Source organism: Gadus macrocephalus, chromosome 22 (genome assembly GCF_031168955.1).
Source record: "Gadus macrocephalus chromosome 22, ASM3116895v1".
In the NCBI taxonomy this organism is placed as follows: Eukaryota; Metazoa; Chordata; class Actinopteri; order Gadiformes; family Gadidae; genus Gadus; species Gadus macrocephalus.
The window spans coordinates 12,681,943-12,702,870 of NC_082403.1; the positions used below are offsets into that span (position 1 = coordinate 12,681,943).

General features: G+C 42.4%; 3 protein-coding genes across 4 annotated transcripts; 1 reads left to right on the plus strand and 2 right to left on the minus strand.

The window, feature by feature from the left end:
* Positions 1–12: 12 nt before the first annotated feature.
* zgc:85777 (uncharacterized protein LOC405871 homolog) lies at positions 13–13,506 on the minus strand. Its single transcript, XM_060044287.1, has 9 exons — positions 13,286–13,506; positions 10,809–10,929; positions 6,153–6,282; positions 5,386–5,492; positions 4,812–4,979; positions 3,889–4,062; positions 3,135–3,296; positions 1,521–1,671; positions 13–709 (listed from the first exon to the last, which is right to left on the minus strand). Exons 1-9 carry the CDS (start codon positions 13,475–13,477, stop codon positions 622–624), a joined length of 1,293 nt encoding a protein of 430 aa, XP_059900270.1. The 5' UTR covers positions 13,478–13,506; the 3' UTR covers positions 13–621.
* A 278-nt stretch (positions 13,507–13,784) lies between these two features.
* Positions 13,785–15,265, minus strand: gngt1 (guanine nucleotide binding protein (G protein), gamma transducing activity polypeptide 1). Of its 2 annotated transcripts, none has more exons than XM_060044291.1 (3): positions 14,633–15,265; positions 14,336–14,452; positions 13,785–14,117 (listed from the first exon to the last, which is right to left on the minus strand). In XM_060044291.1, exons 2-3 carry the CDS (start codon positions 14,432–14,434, stop codon positions 13,992–13,994), a joined length of 225 nt encoding a protein of 74 aa, XP_059900274.1. In that variant the 5' UTR covers positions 14,435–14,452; positions 14,633–15,265; the 3' UTR covers positions 13,785–13,991. The 2 variants fall into 2 exon arrangements, with proteins under 2 accessions (XP_059900274.1, XP_059900273.1); XM_060044290.1 differs by having other exon boundaries at positions 14,336–14,437; positions 14,633–15,205.
* Positions 15,266–15,856: 591 nt separating this feature from the next.
* On the plus strand, positions 15,857–18,691 carry tfpi2 (tissue factor pathway inhibitor 2). The gene is made up of 5 exons (XM_060044288.1): positions 15,857–16,025; positions 16,149–16,319; positions 16,561–16,740; positions 16,890–17,063; positions 17,761–18,691. The coding sequence occupies exons 1-5, from the start codon at positions 15,905–15,907 to the stop codon at positions 17,847–17,849; spliced, it is 735 nt and encodes a 244-aa protein (XP_059900271.1). The 5' UTR covers positions 15,857–15,904; the 3' UTR covers positions 17,850–18,691.
* The last annotated feature ends 2,237 nt before the right edge of the window (positions 18,692–20,928 follow it).

Here is a 20,928-nt window from a genome sequence, read left to right on the forward strand (position 1 = left end):
GACGCCAAAGAATTATTGCCAAAAGTTTATTTTGAACAACTTTAGTCTGTTTAACATTAAAAAACTCATGAGCCTTCATAAAGCATTTGTCTTGGATCAAAATAACCATTAAAATGCAGTTATTACAAACTATAACATATTTGTAACCACAAGGTTAGATCATTTACCTTGGTGGACTGAACCAGTACAGGCCAAAATTATTTTTATGCTTACATTATATTCTGCTTTTACCTTTTCTGATGATCTATCCTTTCATTTATGGCAGACTAGCTGGGAAGGTTTGCATAGATCCTAATTGTACAACATCATCTTCACATAAAGATCGCCAGATGTCTGACGTTCCACTCATCAGATTTATTGATGGAACAGAACCATACATAGAAGCACTGTCGTGGACCTGTTGCAGCTATTCTACACAGATACACTTTGTTTCATTGCAAATTTCTTCCAGAATACCTCACTAATGCAAGACAATCAAACATGACAATCACAAACTGTGCTACTTCATTGAAAATAAACCTGGTTACACAAATATTTGTAAATTGCACTTCAGTGATTTTGTAGAAATTCGGGTCTCGGGTAAAGAGGTATTTGTGATGGTGTGTCACGTCAATGATGAGGTCACTTAGGCAGGGTGTCCATGTACTTGCATATGATTCCCAACATTACCTCATCTGCCCCGCCACCAATGGATATTAACCTGGAGTCTCTGTGGGATAAATACGACATATTTTTAACCGTTGGACAACAGCCGAATTGGGTGATTACCAAATACACCCATTTTTGTATTCTTAGGAGTGTAAAACCAAAAAATAACGAAAGCATTTATTATATTTAGAAAACTGTCAACACTTCCATTAGCCTTCCATGTCTATTAATATATTTTATTTTTAGGCTCCATCAGCATCCAGAACATGTTTTTCTTTCTCCTTTAGGCCTAATGGTACAAATGGTATTTTAAATTTGGGGTTTGGTGTGGTTTCAGTGTTAGGATCTAGGCACCCTGCTATTGGTGGAAAATTGGACACCAATTTGTGACCAATCACAATGCCTCTGGCAGGTATTGGTTCTGCCCGCTGTGGTTTCACTTTGTGGGTTCTACCACTAACCCTGATGAAACCGGAGGTTCAATTTCTGGTTTTGCTAGCCAAACAGCCCCAGACTATATTAATACCCAATCAATAGATGGCGCAATAATGTAAAAGTTGTGCTTGAAGACCTTCAACTTCAGAAAGCGAATGAAGAGCTGTAGCTCAATGTTTTAGCAGGTACTTTTGTATTGTGGAGAATTAAAAATGTATGCTAAATGACACAATTATAAAACCTCTTAAAGTAGCTATTATACAATATATTATAGCCCATCTTGATACAATTATGTGTAAGTGGCTATTAAACTGTCAAAAAGCACCACTGAAACTGCTTTTGAAATACAATCTTTCAGGTGACTTTCAAAGTCTAAAGTCTGAGAAATGTACGCTGAAGAACCATAGAACCAACAAACGTTTATGCTGTCTGCTCACCGGTAAAAGCGGCTGACCAAGACGTCGTTGGTGAAGCCCATGCCCCCCCAATACTGGAGGCAGCTATCCCCCAGCTCCCGCGCCAGGCGGCCAGCCTTCAGCTTGGCCATGGACGCCAGCTTGGTCACATCGTTGCCCTTGATGAACAGCGCTGCAACGAACAGAGGACAGACAGATGGAGCGACAGAGAGCGACAGAGAGAGAGCCAGAGAGACGGAAAGAACAACGGGTGAAGAGTTAAGATTACAAATGACCCCGTTATGACGGAAGACATAAAATGGAGGGCAGAGGTGATGAGACAGAACAGGATGAATTCAAAGCAGCGGCAGCGTTTTCTAAGGTTCACTTCTGATCAGATACGGACAAAAAATTCTATGTTTTTTTGTTTGTTTCGCTCTCAGGTGCTTTCTGTCAATAGGGCTTGACAAAACAGAATGCATCGTGGGATGTTCTGTGGACGATACTCCATATGCTGAGAAATCAAGGGAGTTGTTGTAATTTACAATCAATTCTGTAAATATTGCATAACAGAGGCTAAAGAATACTTTGTTTGGCCACATCCCGCATGAGACATCCTTTGGTTTCAAACGCAGTTTCAAACACAACAATTTCTCCCCATAATGACCAATCATTTTGCAATGAATGACAAAATAATGACCAAAAAAACATTATTACCAGTACAAATAACATGTGGACTGCGGATAGCAAGAAAGGTAGACACGCACGCATGCACGCACGCAGGCAGGCAGGCAGGCAGGCACACACAAACACACACAGACACACACACACACAAAACACCTTTGTTCTGCCACACAAGAGGCCCTTACGAGTGCCAAACAGCTGGATTATTGTGCTCAAACGCTGCCAGTGGGATCTGAAGTGGGTCAAACACAGCGAGGACAACGGTGGACCGCAGACCTCTGGCCGACGCGTGCACCCCCTCATCCCCCTAGTGAATCACAAGCCCCGGGAGAGCAGTAGCCCGGTCTCCTCTCCCTCATAGCGGCGGGGGGCCTGGCCCTCGGACCAATGGTCCAGGGTTAGGCGTTAACCCTAACCCTACCCGGGGAATGGTTACAATGGGCACTTTATGAAAAATCAATGGCAGGCTAGAATGTTTTGTGAGTCCTATTGGTTTGGGTTTCTGTTTGATTAGGCGGGTTTTTTGCCGATGTGTAATTAGGATTCATATTTAGATTCTTTGTCGATGTATGGATGACACCTGGTAACAACACCGACGTGGGCATCGCTTCTTTAATAGCAATAATCAAGCACCATCACTTCACTTGAAACCTCCTTTCTGTGTCTTGATGACATGGTGATGAGGGACAGGAGTGACGTACAAGGCTCTGTCTTGTCCCATTGAAATATCTATAAGAGGGCCGGATAATGTTGTGGCAAAGGTGTCCCAACGCCCGTTCGAAAAAAGGAACAGTGTTCAATCCCCGAATTCAGCACCCTACCTACAATCATCCTTGAGCAAGATGCCCTAACCCCTTCCCCCTTCACAACCTGGATCTGAATTTTCCACAACCCACTGAAAAACCCCTACAAAACGAGGGAAGAGTGAACTCAAAGTGGATGGTGTGAATCCCACACGGTGTGAATGCCCACCTGTAGCACGGTGCAGGAGGGAGCGTAGCAGCTCCACCTCCGTCTGCAGCTCGGCCAGCCGGAAATGCACCGTCTGGTGGTGGAGCACGGGCATCTTGAAGATCTTCCTCTGCCGCGTGTAGTCAATGGTCTCCTGGATGACAATGTCCATGGTGGTCAGGGCTGGAGGCAGAGGGGAGGGGGAGAGGGCAGGGGCCGTTTGAGGAGACTATTTCTTTCAGAATTGACTTTGTAGTAATAGTGTCACCAAGAAAGAATGTAATTCCTGCATTCAATTCTGTGTGTGTGTGTGTGTGTGTGTGTGTGTGTGTGTGTCTGTGTGTCTGTGTGTCTGTGTGTCTGTGTCTGTGTCTGTGTGTGTGTGTCAAGACCACACTGTACAAATGTCCTTAAAACTGGGCGGACCGACTTGACAGGAAATGCTGCAGAACACTAATGAGTGAGCAAGACTTGATTATCCTCGGGCTAGAACTACTAGAATAGTGGCGGACAAGGGGGTCTGGGGGAGGGTGACCTGAGCTCTCAGGGCTACACAGCGCTGTCAGGCAGGATGTACTCTCCCACCCGTTCCTCACTTTACAGCAAGGGGGATTTACACGGGAATGCATCCCTGAATACCCTGAGAGTGACCTGACGTGGAGGAGCAGGGAGGAGAAGAGATTGAGGTAAGAATATGAGCAAGCACGCATGGGAGGTGTAGTAAGAGGTAGCCAGGGCTTACTAGAGCAAGAGGGGTGGGGGGGGAATCACTCACTGTTGGCCACCGCCCAGAGTCTCTCTTCCTGGAACTGGAGCATCTGATAGGTGAAGCCCATGCCCTCCTTGCCAATGACGTTCTTGCTGGGCACGCGGACGTCATCAAAGAAGACCTCGGCGGTGTCTGATGACCTCATCCCCATCTTGTCTATTTGGCGGGCGATATGAACGCCTACGGGCACCAAGGGGAAAACTGATGAAGAAGCAGGCCTCGCACTGGACTGGAGTTTTAATTAAAGTACACTAGGTCGAATGAGGAATGCTGGAGGCTTTCTGAAAGGAAGAGCTTCTGTGGAAAGCGGATGGTTATGTTTTGAAAGAGGGTGATGTTGAAAATATGGAATGTGCTGTAAGAGCGTTGCAAAATTAAACCAAACCAACCGAAAACGATTTGGGTAATAAATGATTTTGCCAATGAATTTTGTTTGCTGCATTACATTCATTTAGTCCCATTTAATTCATATTTTTCTATTGAAAAGGCTGTGCACCCAAGAGTAATGAGAAAATGCTCTATAATTGTAGACAATTTACCATTTAATTATTGTAAAAATAGCTGTTTTTTTTTGTTTTTTTCAATTGTATTATGAAAAATAAAGTAGTGATCAGCATTTACACTAATCAAGACACATACAAAAACAAACTATCCAATTTATAAGAAAATACGAGAACCACTGCCCATGTTGTAAAGTGGTCATTATCTTCCCACCGTTATCAAACATACGTGGCTTTATTGCAGACATCCATCAAAAGATTGTTTGGTTTAGCATCAGTGTTAATGCACTTATTTGCATCACAACTTGGTACAAAACAAATGTTGTCATTTGTCCGGTGCTGTAAAATATCCATCCACCAACAACAACAACAACAACAACAACTTCAGTCGATGACATTGATCTATCGCGAGCGTTATTATTTTTTTACCGGGCAGATCCATGGGCAGACAGATGAGTGATTTATTGCGGTGCGGCGGCCCGTCACTGGTGTTGGCCAGCAGACACATCCAGTCCGCCTGCGTGCCATTGGTGGTCCACATCTTCCCCCCGTTGATCACGTACTCGTCCCCCTGCCTCACAGCCTTGGTCATGATACCTGCGGTAAGGAGAGGACAGAGCGTGTGGCGGGACGGATACGCAGAGGGAGACAGACAGGGTGTGAGGCCGTCTGCCGATTGCCTGTGTGGATGGATGGGTGGGTGGGTGAGGATAGAGTCAACCTATCCCCAGAGCCTCTGAAATGTAACCACAACTCATCTCTACCCGTCTCGACGGAGAGTGAGCGTATACAATGGGAGTCGGCTCCCACATGAAGCAAATAGTGTGTATAGGCAAATGTTATCATTGCATGGTCAAAAATAAAGCTACTTTTTTTCTAATGGATGATTAGTTTCCGTAGTGCTCCTCGAAACAACAGGATGAGAGGAAGGGGGACCTTCAGTGCTGATGAAAGGAAACGGTCAGATCATTGAAGACGATAAAGGAACGGCCAAGGGACGTACTTGATACATCGGATCCAGCCCCCACCTCGCTCACTCCCAGACAGGCCACTTTGTCTCCCAGGATGGAGGGCAGCAGGAACTCTGTCTTCAGCTCATGTGAACCAAACCTGCCCACACAAACGCACATTCTAAGAGCTCTCTCGCCGTCTCTCTGCCATCTATAAAATAATGCAGAGATGCTCATTTTGCGATTAATAGGGTGCTTAATGGTCTGTCGACACAGGTTAATGGGGTCTTTAAAGCATTTTAACAAACTTATTTTTTATTCCATTCAGCAGAAAGTTATTCACTGTTGAGGAGAGTGCCTCTGCATTGTGGCTCGACTTGCCGATTGTGATAAGCGGTTTTACATGCACAGCCTCAAGTGCAGCCCTGCGACCTGATGAATTAGACGCCATTTCTGCTTGGCGTAAGGCCTATTCTATGATTACAAGTTGCTGTGTAGCCTTTGAAGGGTGAGCAGAGAGCCTCAGGGGTGTGTGGCAAACAACAACAAGGTTCCATTACAAGGATGATTGGCAAAGATAACGTACTGTATATCGCTTATTGGCACACACACACACCCACGTAACCGCGCCCACGCACTCCGTCTCCGACTGGCATCTTTTCGTCATTTCTTTTGATTTGCGCAATTGTTTCTGCGTACCAAAGTTCAATAGATTGTGAAATACATCACATTTATTTCTCAAGCGCTATGCCTAGAGTGTGTGAGTCATCGGCTTCCCCTTGGATCATGAGCTAACAGCGCTCATGCGTTCAGTGGGCACCTGGCCAGCGCCGGAGTGGCCATGTCCGTCTGGACGCCGATCGCCATGGGGATCCCTCCGCAGCGGATGTTACCCAGCTCCTCCGAGACCGCCACGCTGTAGCTGAAGTCAAGGCCCAGACCCCCATACTCTGAAACACACGGCACACAAAACACGCACACACACAGTGGAGTTGCCGAGGGTTGCTTTGCTGAACGTCAAATACAGCAGAATCCCCAAATAAATACGCAAACATGCAACATTAACTGAAAACACAATTACTTTTTGTAATTGGAAAAAAATATTCCTCCTAACAATAAGGATTTTTGGGCTTTTTTGTCCATGATGGCTCACATCGTTGTTTATATAAAGCTTAGATAACTTAGAATTGATAAAACAGCACACTAATTAAGAAAATCATTGAAAGTAATGAGAGTCATGTTGCAGTCCAACCGTTTATCATAAGCCTATCTAGCCTATTCAAGTTGGGACTTATTCAATGCATACGTCAATGTTGTTGTGGCAAACATATCCAAAAGGGTCTGCATTAATTGTTTGCAAGGAGGTTAACGACTCTTCCCATCCATTTGTCATGAATACAATCAAGCTCATTTCAATTATGGTGTAGAAAAATTAATTTAACCAAACCAATGCTTGCAAATGACTGAAATTCAATTATGGAGACATCATAGTGTGTGAGAGAGAGAGAGAGAGAGAGAGAGAGAGAGAGAGAGAGAGAGAGAGAGAGAGAGAGAGAGAGAGAGAGAGAGAGAGAGAGTGAGTGAGTGAGTGTGTGAGTGAGTGAGTCCATTGCATAACTAGATTATCTACATTTAGAGCACATCTTAAAGTGAGATGAGTTTTTATCCCTAAAGGGTATATTGTCAATTGGGGGGGCACAATAGGAGATTAGGGGACAGTACATCTTTGCTTATTACGGGTTAATTTTTTATTTATTTTTTCAGTTCTATAGTGTTGACATGACCTGAGACTGACGACAATCAGACTGACGAGAGGGACCAGGTTTAACATGGAAGGTTGGGTGGGGGGGGATATAAAGACAGGAAACAGACACAGCTGCATGGCGATAAGGCTCAGATGGTCCTGGAAACCCTGCGGTGGATCATGTGGACAAAGGGAAGCGCAGAGCTTTCACCCACTTTCATCAAAACAGCTGCCCCAGCGGGCCAGCATGGAAGCAAAGGAGAACGCTGACACGCAACAAATGCTGCCTGGCATATTTCCTTTATTCAACCTTTAATATTCAGGTTGAATAAAGTCTAATGGGGGTTGTGACAGCTCTTCTGCAAGAGACCATGAAGAGAGAGACCAAAACAGAGAGACCAGAGGGAAAGAAAGCAGGGAAAGAGACACCATAGAGACAAGAGGGAGAAACCAGAGTGAGAAAGAACGGATAGAGAGAGGGACCAGGGAACGAGAGACCAGAGAGAGAGACCAGGGGGACAGCAGAGAGAGACAAACAGGGAGAGACCAAAGAGTAGATAGAGAGAATAGAGAATAGAGAGAGAAACCCAGAAAAGACCAGCGAGAGAGAAATCAGGACAAGAAAGACAAGAATAAGAGAGCGAGAGAGCAAGAAAATGTGAAATTATATAGTCAAGATGTTCATCTAATTGTGGATAATCTTCTATGACATTCTATTCTCGTCGTCTCCATCTGAGGTGAAAGTATGTCAGTTATACATGGAGCTAGGCTGACATGCCAACATTAGAAAGTGATCTTGCTGATTAACGACATGGCAGGGGCTTGATGGCCTTCATTAGCAATGTCTTTGTGGAAGTAGACAACAAATCCAGTGGGTTCACGCATTAAATTATAGGCCAAGGACTGTCGGCCTATGAATCATTATGTGATTCTGAGCGATTCATTACGGTACACGACCTGTACTGTAAACTTTTAAAGTTGGGCAATGTAGAAAGGAAAAAGTCAGCATTTTAAAGTCAGGATTTTAAAAATGATAAAAAAAGATAGAGGTGTGATTCATAGTGTACTCCAATATGGCAACAAAACTAAGAATTAAGTAAATATTATTAAAGAAAATCTTTGCAAATCACTCAAACCTCTAAACAGAGAAAGAGCGAGAAAGGGCCAACGCCAGGTGCTGTGGAAAGAACAGATAAAACACAGCCAGGGGAGCCAAGGGTCATCCCTGTTGACCTCCCGACCAGGTTCCCATGGCAACACTTCCTGTCCTCTTGTTTTCAGAAGGGAGTATCTCCATGAACAGGATGCATTCATATTCCCTACTGTATATAAACGGTTATACGTGGAAAGCACGTCTTTGAGGACAGGACATGTCAACAGAGCTGTCGGTCTCATTCTCACATGGAACAGGGGAGGCTCCTCAGTGCATCGCTGTAATCCCGGGTGTTCTTGTGCGTGCACAAGAACATTTTGCCATGTTGATTAAAGATGTAACCAGTAGGGATGGGTCGTCGCGAACGATTCGTTCACAACGAACGAATCCCGAAGGTGAATGACGAGAACTGATTCCCAAAACAAGAGAACTGATTCTTTGATTATTTTTTTCTTTTAACATAAAACAAAAATATAGAGCTCCGTCTCCCCGCAACATTATATTGATTGGGTATAAAACTTTCTCGAAGATTCAGCCAATGAGTATACATCAGGTAGCAATCGCGTTGCCATGGCCCATGGGTAAACAAATGACAAGGCACCGCCACACAAATTAACTAACGATCGCTGTAGGCTTCAATATCATGCAAGCACTTTATACGTTTTATTTTGCTCTACAACACAATTGCATGCTTTAATAAAGTATTGTTTTACCTACCATGGAAACGGTCGAACTGCGTCGTATAGACCAATGCAATAGAAATTTGCTTTTTTTGTTTGCTGAGCGCACCGTGACTGAAAACTTTTTTTAGTTTCCGTCATATACCCCAATGACAGAAACCGCACCGTTCAATTCGGTGCGGCTTGGCGCAGCTCAATGACGGCTGGCGTTTCGACCGCCGACAGTACCCTTATGGTAGGGCAGGTTGTGAAAAAGCCTTAATTGGTGGGCGCAGCCAATACTTATAAGCAAATGACGTAATCTGACTTAACGAACGAATCAAACGAACTAATCAAACAAACTAATCAAACAAAGGAATCGTGATAGTGAACGGAACTGAAAGAACTGATTCCCGGAAAATAATCGTTTTGCTCATCCCTAGTTACCAGCCATGCTCGCTTTCTTGTAAACCCCCCCCACTGTGTCTTTGAAGACACAATAATACTCAACAAGCTTAAAAGGAGGTAATTACGTTGAATTTGGAATAAACTATTTCCCCAGAATTTATATTTGTCAATGGACGTAGCAGCATGTCTTGCAACAATGGAAACAAATAACGATAATGTCAACAATGAATACCTTTTTCTGTCAAAGTTTGAATCTAAATGATGATAATGCACACGTTTCCTAATAGTCCAATTGCCTGAAATGACTGCTAGTTCTTCGGTCAGGATATTGGGTTATCATCTCAGGACGGGCCAATTCTCACAGCACTAGGCCCAGTTCAAAATGAGCATACTCAAATTCCCATCTGTTAATCCAGTGCGTCTTCATACCATTTCCTTGGCCCTGCCTTGCCGCCTAATCCTGACAACTAATTCTTAAGGGATGTGCACTCAGCACATTCTTAATCCCCCCACCTTCTTCTGTTTACCACAATGACCTCTACATTTACAGGGGATTGTATTTCCCTCTTCCCACAGTTCACCATACTTACACACAGCCTTGTTTGATTTTACAAACGACAACATTCAAAAGGCTACTGAATGCGTTGGGCCCCATGCCTGGCCCCAGCTGCCTGCACCATCTGGAGAGACCATAACAGGATGACAGGTGGGGTGGGTTGCAACCTGCGACCCTCTCATAACCCAGAGATCTTGGGCGACACACATTCTCAACTGAGCCCAATAATGGAGAAAATATCACATATAGGAGAACAACGCAAACCCTATAGAGGACTAGGACCACAAACTAAACCCATCTCTGGTTCTAATTTCCTACTTTATTGGTTTGTTTTCAAACCAACCAACGCAACATTGTTAAACTCGAATCATGGTTGTGAGTGTATGCTTCTATGAGATGATTGGGATTATCGTGCTATTCTCAAAAGCCGTACCTGCTCTGCTTTACTTATTGCAGAAATGCGATTTGTATGCATTACAATGCCTGGTGCCGGACACATTGTCCTCCCAATCCTCTAAAGTAAAAAACTATTTATTGGGCGATTGTTTATTGCATTATAAATGCCTAAGGTAGGCAGACAGAATCTCTAAGTGATACAGGCACTGCAGCAACAGAAGCAGAAAAATGTCATGACAATCCTGATGTTTTCTGAATTTGGTGATGGCCACAACAAAAAACAAAAACTGACATTTTTTTCTTTGCTTTTCACCCCTCAGCTGGCTGACATTTTCCAGCCTTATTCAAGCATTTCATTATGTCAAGATGCAGAGCAACCTAACGCAGGCATTAGGTTGCTCTGACCGGAGTTTCACCCGAAAAAATGAAAAAGCAATCATTAGAACTAAAATCCTTAGCTTTCAACATTCAGTTCCGATATTATTGTTTTCGATGTCAACATATCATTTCAACATTCGACTTCTGCAGAATATGGACAAGACAGATCATAGTTGTCTTACCAACTGGTTTGTTGACCCCTAAAATGCCGGCGTTCCCCAGGATCTTGAAGATTCTGTGTGCAGGAAACTTCCCCTCTGCCTCCCACTGGTCCACATGTGGGTTGATCTCCTGGTCAATGATCTACAGCAGAAACACAACAGTGATCGTGGGTGTGTGTGCATGTGTGATTAAATATATATATATTTTTTACATCTTAAGCATGGAACCTGATGTCTTTCGGGTGACATATACACATAAAGAATTCAAAACCTGCCTATGGACTGGGATAACACCCGTCGAGAAAATGTTTGTGTGTGTCTTCCATCCAAACATTCTAAGAACTGCGTCATGTTCTTAAATCTGTGAATACCAAAGTCGTAGACAAGAGTTTATGTCAGCCAAGGATACGTCCACTATGATTAAACTTGGCTTGTGGCATTACATAGACAAGTATTCACAGCCTTCCGCTACTGAGCTTTCCTGAGAATGGGTTCAGATAAAGGAGCCTTGAAGGCTGACTCATTTTGGAAGCCTGGAAGTACTCTGAAGCCCCTTGGAACAGCACTTGTGGGGGAGACTGCTTTGCTGTGAAACACATTGTTGCATCTCTGTCTGCATGAGCTGCTTTGCTGTATGGAATAAACATACCCCTTTTGTATGTACCTTATTCTAGATCTATGTGAGATATGGTATTTGTGACGTTTGAATCAATGCAATGTGGTTTTTTTTGCGATGTAAGCTTGTATACACCTAACATCCAAAGACGATACGTTTACTTGAGATGGTGAGCCCACTTAACAGATTGGCTAGAATGTGAGTCAACAAATAAGAGTATGAAAGCTTTGTTGGTGTCCTGCAAAAGGTTGAGGTTACTCATCTTTTTGTCTGAGAGCCAATCAATGCCAGAGAAAAGAGAATAATGAGGCTATTGGAAAGTTTTTTTAGATTGTAACATTCTCTGCCCTGAATTGAATTGATTTGTGGCAGAGCAAATAAAACTTTGGGAGTTCCGGGTACCATCATGAATACAGAACCTTAAAGAAAATGTGTACTGTAATAGTGCTGTACAATTACAAAAAAATGTCAATACTGTTTTGTTAAACAGAAGCAGCAGACCAAGCGTGGACTAGTCCGGTCTATCGGTATGTTTCTGTGGAACACACACCACTATTAACCAGATGTGAGACAAAATATCGATTCAGCGATATATCGTCACCCTTCTTCGTGTGACACGAGAAACGATACACTTGCACCCAATATCGATAGATTGGAATCTTAATGGAACCCGGGTCGCTTCGGTAAGGACTGAGCCTTAATGGTACGCTCTACCCAGTGAACTACTGGGGCGCCCCAGATATTGATATTTTAATTGATAAAATAAGATGCTCTAAAAAGATTTCCCTACTCCCAGCGTTGCTACTTCATTGCTCCTCGAGGCAGTTTGAAAGAGAACCGGCAATGAACTGATTTTCCAGGCATTTGTTTTAAAGGAATTCCTATTTTAAGACATGGTGAGTAAGGTGTACATTTTCTACAACATTTTGGATTAAGAGAATGACATTTTGGGGGTTTAGGAGTGGGTTATGTATTGTACAAACTCACCTTGGATAGCTCTGACCTTGAACATTCAGGGAAGGATATCCTGTAACCCTCATCTGGGCCATAACTTTAGCACACTTTTCCAGAAAACCTTTGGTCACTCAGTCTTCCCTTTCTGCTAATGCTCGTTTGTTGCAGAGCATCTCCCCTTGTGGGCCAGTTTATTTAAAACTACTGTACATCCTATGTGGCTTTACTCACAAGTCAAGCTTCCTCCCATTTAAAACATCCTTGATTCAGTGAATTAAATTAGCCTTCGTTTATCCTCTGAAGGCGCCGGTTGGATGAAATGTTAATATGCAGCAAGACGACCCGGCAGCAAGACGACCCGGCGCCCAGCTATATTTAGAGTAACGGATGTCTACGAGGGGAGGAAAGTGTGGTTGAGTCATGGTTTGCCTTTGTTTGTGTATGGTGTATTGTTCTTGAATTTTGATCGTAAATTGATTACAGGGAAAACTGCCAGTAAAATACTAGCCCTTCAATGGGAAGCCTAATCACAGTGGTAAGTGACTGGTTAGTTAGTGGTAAGGCAGTGATTGCTCACAATGCCTTTGTTTACTTATCTTTTATCAAAATAAACGTACTACAGTAGTATAACGAATATAGTCTGTCGTCCTCAATGTCACTTAAGATGAAAACGCTTGAACTATCTTGTCATTGGGGAAGCGTATTGTTACTGAACAGGGGGGTAACGTCAACACAATTACATAAACTTGACCCCTCACCTACTTGCTTTCACTGTCTGGTGCGAGTACGTGAAGTAATTAGGAAATGAATACTGTTTAATATTCCACTTTCAATTGTTGTTTCCTTTTACAGTTTCTTTTTACAAGTCCACGTCTAACCTTTATGAATGTTGTCATGTTGTAGAAATCATATGCTCTCATTTCCATACCTTTTTGATGGACTCCTTTAATGCAAAATGCTCAGGCGTGTAGATCAAATGGTCCACTGTCGTCTCAGGGGCATTGGAGGGAGTGTGTTTGGACGACGATACATTTTGTGACAACGTCCGAAAACCTCCTAAGCTTGAGGATCTATACAAATGACAGATACCTGCAATCTGACCTGCAGCGCGGACAGCCATGTTTACACTTTAAACCATGTACGGTTGGTACGGAAAGACCGTGGCGCCAAAAGCGATTCGAAATTATAAGACCACCCGTATTTTATCGATAAACCGCTAGAGCTAAATAGGCATTCGTGCACTGTTAAGGAAAATACAATATATTTGCTTGAATTAACTAATTAATTTGATATGTTGCTCGCTGTGTGTAGTTGTACTACTACCTACACAACACCTGTATACCTGCGTACTCCACTCAGAAAAACAGCGAATGCCATATCGACAGGTTCTGTCATTCTTTCAATGAAAAGGAACACCAACACACACAAAGCGTAACCTCACCAAAACTCGGTGGTAATTTATTCAGGAACTCATGAATATGAACAACAAGCTGCCACCATAACCTTTATGTCATTGCAACTACTATTCTTCACACAGGCCTGTGAGTGATAATCCATTGAAAGACGTGGGAGAGGCGGGAGATAGTCCTTGAGCACTAGTGAGGTGCAATGCGAACAGCTCCTCGGGTCCCCGTCTAGCAGATGACGCAGCCACCTTTCTCCTTGAACGGGTTCTTGTCCTCTGGCATGCCCTTCACTAAGATGTCTTCCTCCTCGGCGGCCACAATGTAGTCCTTGATCTCCTCGCAACATTTGGATGTCTGAAGTGAACACAGTGGCATGACAATAAAGTATGACAATAAAGTATAAAGTCTCTCTCTCTCTCTCTCTCTCTCTCTCTCTCTCTCTCTCTCTCTCTCTCTCTCTCTCTCTCTCTCTCTCTCTCTCTCTCTTTCGCTATATCCATATCACATGTAACTGAATCTATTGATCAATTAATAATAGCATAATATAATAATAGAACAATCATTTTTCTTACCAACCACCTCTCAAGTTTGACTTCAATTTTCTTCTGGTCCAATTCCATCTGGGCCTTGTCCTTGTCCGTCAGATCATCCAAATTGATGACTCCTGGCATACTCTGTGACACACAGAACTGTTTTCACATGGATATCTTATGCATAGTAATCATATTGGCTGCCACGCACTCCATGTCGCTTTGCCACATCCCATGTAAAATCCCAGTTTAAGATAAGAAGACATAGGAAGTCACAGAACAATTGATTTGTTCAATAGAAAACAATGAAACATAATTAAGTCGAGAAAATGTACTTACGGCTGTTGAACAGAGATGTCTGTCGACTCTGCCAACTTCCTGTAGAATCCTTCTCCACGGCCTCAATCTGGGTTATAAAGTAATCCGCGTAAACAAGCCAAATCCTGTAATCTGATTAAAGCAAGCTGCCTTCATATTCCTCCACCTCTCTTTAAGTGATTTTGTCATAGGGCAGTCATTCAAACTGGTATCTATGTGGATGCAGTGGAAATATTTCTTCACAATAGATATTACATGTGAATCTCCATGAAATGTATCAATGTTAAAATCATTTGTTTTCCTTGTAAAAGATATGGGTCAAGGGGCCGTGCTATGGGATTGAGATCACTTTGCTAAAACGGCTAATCTCTAATAAGCCTCCACCTGTTTGGTTGGAGATACCCATAGTGCCAACTGTGAAAATCGAAGCTCTAAAAAAACATGGAGGAATTCCCTTGTAACATTTTAGATCTGAAATTTTTTATTAGAATTGTCAAAAGTGTCAAAACCTCACTTACGGATGATTGCATTTCCATTTTGGTTGGCTCTCCTAATATATATGCATTATAGCTCATGGCAGTATAATGCATGTGTATTATTATAGTGCATAAACACGGCATCATCCAATAGACTAAGAACGTAATTTTGAAATAGTAAAGAATTGTACAATTTGGACAAACTGTGTGTGTGTGTATGTGCGCGTGTGTGTGTGTGTGTGTGTGTGTGTGTATTTGTGTGTTTGTGTGTTTGTGTGTGTGTGTGTGTGTGTGTGTGTGTGTGTGTGTGTGTGTATTTGTGTGTTTGTGTGTGTGTGTGTGTGTGTGTGTGTGTGTGTGTGTGTGTGTGTGTGTGTGTGTGTGTGTGTGTGTGTGTGGGTGTGTGTGTGTGTGTGCGTGTGTGTGTGTGTCAGTGACAGTGTAGGTGTGTATATGTGTGCATGGGTATTGGTGTACGTGTGTGGGCAATAGATGAGAGCAGTAGAAACATGATTGCTGGTTAATGAATTATTAAATATATATTTTTGGATCAATAATAGCATGGTGAGGCACCACCAGAGCTGATATATAATGCTTCACATCCTGATGATGATCATTGAGATGACGATGATGATTACGGGAATGACGATGATGAGTATAGCCTTGACTCTGTCATGAGGGACCCCCCCCCCCCCCCCCACACACACACATTTGCGTAATGAATTCAGTTGAATGTGAACTCTATGTGTATGTATCCCGCCCATTATTAGTTTCCGCCAGATAAACTTGCCGCGGCTATATAAAGTGTTGGGTTGGGATGTCCAGAATACAGACAAGTCTAGGGTTGAACCTAAAACAAGACAGCAAAATGAAACGCAGCCTATCCCTGTTTACGCTCTTATGCTCGCTTCAGCCCGTTTTTTCGCTTCTAGATAACGGTAAGAAACGTCATGTTTTTTGGAAGTAAATTGTTTTGCGACAACTGCACTATCCTAGAAGATATTTTCAGAGAACAATTTTGCATGGTAAACAACACTTACTTTCCTGTTTTCCATTTTTAGGTGTCTGTCTTCTGCAAGTGGACGAGGGGCCGTGCAGAGCATTGATTCCGAGATATTATTATAACACCATCACTCAGAAATGCGAGGAGTTTCACTATGGAGGGTGCAATGGGAACGCCAATAACTTCAAGAGTTATAAGGAGTGCCTGAAAACATGCTATAGAATCCCAAGTACGTTGCAGTTAAACAAATGCAAATGGAGCAAAAGAAAACTGTATTTTCGCCCGAATGCATATCTACAAGGGCATATATATATATATATATATATATATATATATATATATATATATATATATATATATAGGCCTATGCGATTATAATAACATTTATAACTTAAACAGCAATCTTTTTAACAAATTTGACCCCTGCATTAACTTTCAATATAATCTCTTTGTGTTTCTTTTATTTAAAGAAGTCCCACAAAGGTGTAGATTCCCCCAGGAGATCGGCCCGTGCCGGGCCCTCCACAAGCTCTATTCCTTCAACATGACCACCATGCAATGCGAAGCATTTGGCTATGGAGGCTGCCAGGGCAATGAAAACCGCTTCCTGGACCTCAAAGTCTGCAATGAATACTGCAGCCCCCACAAAAGTCAGTATTACTTATGATATCTGGCCATCGTCTTTGCAAAGTGCATTGGCCTCTATAGACAAGTCTGCAGTACAAAATAAAAGTAGATTTTATAGGACTCCTGTAACTTGTCTTCAGGTTTTGACTGTGTGTGTGCACTTTGTTTTCAGCCATTCCTATTCTGTGCCTGGATTTGCTGGACAGAGGGAAGTGTGCGGCGTCCATCCCACGCTTCTACTATAAAGCATCCAGCGGGACCTGCGAGGAGTTCAGCTACTCAGGCTGTGGCGGCAGCAGCAACAACTTTGTATCTAGGAGGAGCTGCACGGACGTCTGCGTTAAAAGTAAGCCATTACAAGTGTGTGTGTGTGTGTGTGTGTGTGTGTGTGTGTGTGTGTGTGTGTGTGTGTGTGTGTGTGGGCACTATAATGCATGTATATTATTAAAGTGCATAAGCATGGCATCATCCAATAGACCAAGAACGTAATTTTGAAATAGTAAAGAATTGTACAATTTGGACAAACTGTGTGTGTGTGTGTGTGTACATGCGCCTGTGTGTGTGTGTGTGTGTGTGTGTGTGTGTGTGTGTGTGTGTGTGTGTGTGTGTGTGTGTGTGTGTGTGTGTGTTTGTGTGGGTGGGTGTGTGTGTGTGTGTGTGTGTGTGTATTTGTGTGTTTATGTGTGTGTGTGTGTGTGTGTGCGTGTGTGTGCGTGTGTGTATGTGCATGTGTTTGTGCATGTTTGTGTGTGTGCATGCATGTGCATGTGTGCTTGTTGCGTGCAAGCGTGTTGTTGTTCTAGATTTTAATGTACCTGTTGCACTTCAGAATTTCTAGCTGCATACTTAATGAATGAAGTAGGGGAATCATGACCTGTCTATCATCGTTCATAATATTAATTAATGTTAAGGGCCTTAGGACCACTGCTTTGGTTCCTGCTTGTATGAAAGACAATATGCTGACGCAACAAAGGAGATCATTATGCGTCATTATGAGTGTATTATGTTAACCTTTTTATTTACCTTTTCTTCTATTCCTCTAGTTCCGGGACATAATAATCGCCAGTACAACGCAAACAGACGGCGGGAGCGAAGATACCGAAACAATATGGTTAAAGATGAACTTGCTTAGAGGTTCCACCGTCTCATGAATGGATCACTCAATGCAACCTGCCATGGTTTGAAGTAGGACTATCGTCTGCCATCCTGCTGTGGCTGCCTGAATAATGACATTGCACTGCTCCCTGTATTCGACTACAGTCAATATTATACTGTGAAGTGGGGCAGTTGAAACAGAGAGTTTCCATTAATGTGAATCCATAATCCAACATATATTTTGGATTAATGAGTATTATCAAGTTGGAGACTTCTGCACTAATGTGACCGATCTTGGATTTGTATACGTTGATATATCTTGTATACGTACAATTTATATATATATATATATATATGAAAATATGTGTGTGTGAGTGTTTGTGTGTGTGTGTGTGTGTGTGTGTGTGTGTGTGTGTGTGTGTGTGTGTGTGTGTGTGTGTGTGTGTGTGTGTGTGTGTGTGTGTGTGTGTGTGTGTGTGGGTGTAGTCATCTACAATATTCTGACAATGGTCAATTTGACTTTGTTCTTTTTTCATCAAATAAAATATATTTGTAATGATAAAAACTAAACAAGATTTTTTTTTACATTATTCCTTCCCTTTGAATCACAATCCCAAACCATTCCAACACAGATAAACAATTCAATCCAAACAATGCACAATACAATAACTTAAGCCGTTGACTCTCTTTAGTTAAAATCTTTTCAAATAACCAAACCAAAATGTATCATCTCAATTTATACTATGGTCTGGGGGAGTACTCGATTCTGATTGGCTGCAGGGTGTGCATTAACCCCTGATATACGGACACCTGCTAAGTACTTCCAGTCAAATTGTCTGTTCAGCCTTAAAAACGAGAGCTGGTAAATTGTGAAAAATGCATTAAACTGTAATCACAAAACGCGGTTATATGATATAGACCCTACATCCTCGAAACAACATGTTGCAGTACTTGGGACAAACATGCACAGACAATACATGAGCTTATTCTGCACACAGTCTGTTAACAGACAGAGAAAATCTATGGGTACAGAAAACACCTCCTCCTCCAAATAGCTCGGCTGCCTATAATGGAGGAGATTGAGCAATATGTTGCAAGCTGCTTTGCTTTACATTTGGACAACCTCATAATTCTCAAGCCTCTGACCATCAGCCTGTGGACATGACCTAGCTGGCATTTATAGCCTAAATGTATAATAGCTTGCACTAATGTTTGGTATTTAACTTGTTTAGTAAGGAAAGCTTCCTCTAAACTTGAGTCGAAAGTGCAACCAACTTCCCATAGAAAAACCTCTCTGCTATTCTCATCAATCACAATGACATCCGGTGTATTTGCTGTTATACCTTTAAATACATGGGGGTCATTGCATTGGAACACACACACACACACACACACACACACACACACACACACACACACACACACACACACACACACACACACACACTGAAACACAAACACGGGAAGTCTTAAACCTCCCTCGCTCTTTTGTGTGCATGTGTATGTTGATAGTAGAGTAAATATTTTAGCATATTAAAGTACTGATGACATACATTTTTGCCATAGCCGCAAGGGTTCTCAGACTTCAGACCCACCACTAATTTTCTGCAGTAAAATAAGCGTCTCCCTTCCCATATAATACAATGGCAAAGGAGTGAGACATTTCTTTGTTTTATTGTTGTTCATTACAGTTTTCCCTTCTTCATTCTTTTTCAGGCCTGTGATCATAAACAGGGAAGGCAAGTTGGCATGCAAATACATTTTTGGGAATGAAATATTGCTATAAAAATAAATCTGAGGTTCCAGCTGAGTTCTTGACCCTGACAATGTTTGCATGTTTCTACTGTGTTCACAGTGGTTTTCTGTGTGTTCTCTCTCTCTCTCTCTCTCTCTCTCTCTCTCTCTCTCTCTCTCTCTCTCTCTCTCTCTCTCTCTCTCTCTCTCTCTCTCTCTCTCTCTCTCTCTCTCTCTCTCTCTCTCTCTCTCTCTCTCTCTCTCTCTCTCTAAATGAGCTGGAGCAGACATAGCAGCGTATTCCTGACCGGGAATTAAGGGAGTAGCAATACCAATGAGGAGGAGAAGGCGAAGGAGGGGAGGATGAGGAGAAGAAGGAGGGGAAGAAGGAGGAGGAGGAGAGTGTTTCTTCTTTTAAAAAGCAATTTGCAAGTTTGATATTCACCGGCAGATCTTAAGTTGGGCTAGATCCAATTCTCTCATGCCTATTACTTTCTGTTCCATTTTAAATGTCAAAATGTTCCAAGACGCCTTTCGAAGAAGATTGCCATCAACATCTATCCACCTTATTTGCCATCTTATTCTTTTATTATTCACCTTTCTTATTATTTTCTTTCATTCAGGGCCTATCTTTGCCAAAGCTGTACTTGCTCCAATCTCCCGTAATAAAATGTACCGTCTTGTGATGCATTGAAACAATAAATATTTATGAAAGATATCAAAGCAATCCGTAGGGCCATTTTGCCCCAACTATAAATAACAGTAAAGGGCATGCATCTGGCCTAGATGGCCTGCTGTTAAGGGGCCCATGCTAAATCACCAGTTAGCAAGTGAATACAGGCTGTTAAAGGTAAAGGTACAGCCTGGCGCTGGAGCTACAGCTGTAGGCCTGCTGGCTACTGTCTCAGCAAGGCACATAGTGGAGCCCTTGCTCTTGCATGTTTAGGATTTCCTTTCTATAGAGGCCTGTAGTGATGTACTATAAAAATGCTATACATTTGGAATAGAGGTAGGTCTGTTGACATTTGCATGTGAGTCATACTATTACTTGATTCAGGAGAGGCTGATTTAACGCGACAAACAGAGAATTCTAACAGGCTAACATGTCATAGGAGTGAGATATCTTGCTAAAGGATGACACAGGTGGAGGGGGAATCGGTTGGAAGCCAAAAGTTCCCAAGTGCAGCTGAGTGCTTACTACACCTAACATTATAATGTTTTAAACAAGTTCAACCCATTCAATTATGAAAAATAGACATATTAGAACAGCAACAAAATAAATAAATAATGATTGCTTTAATGATTGCTTTTTATGTTGTATCGATAATACAATATACATAAACAACTTATTTATTACCAATTGTTGTGGTGGTGGAATTTGT

Coding starts and splice junctions, on each gene's coding strand:
- gngt1 (XM_060044291.1), bottom strand. CDS start 14,434: ATGCCAGGAGTCATCAATTTGGATGATCTGACGGACAAGGACAAGGCC. Junction 14,118..14,335: donor TCAAACTTGAGAGGTGGTTG/GTAAGAAAAATG, acceptor TGTTCACTTCAG/ACATCCAAATGTTGCGAGGA.
- tfpi2 (XM_060044288.1), top strand. CDS start 15,905: ATGTCCAGAATACAGACAAGTCTAGGGTTGAACCTAAAACAAGACAGC. Junction 16,320..16,560: donor AACATGCTATAGAATCCCAA/GTACGTTGCAGT, acceptor TTTTATTTAAAG/AAGTCCCACAAAGGTGTAGA. Junction 16,741..16,889: donor ATACTGCAGCCCCCACAAAA/GTCAGTATTACT, acceptor CTTTGTTTTCAG/CCATTCCTATTCTGTGCCTG.
- zgc:85777 (XM_060044287.1), bottom strand. CDS start 13,477: ATGGCTGTCCGCGCTGCAGGTCAGATTGCAGGTATCTGTCATTTGTAT. Junction 4,980..5,385: donor GGCTGGATCCGATGTATCAA/GTACGTCCCTTG, acceptor TCCTTACCGCAG/GTATCATGACCAAGGCTGTG. Junction 710..1,520: donor TTGGTCAGCCGCTTTTACCG/GTGAGCAGACAG, acceptor TTTATCCCACAG/AGACTCCAGGTTAATATCCA.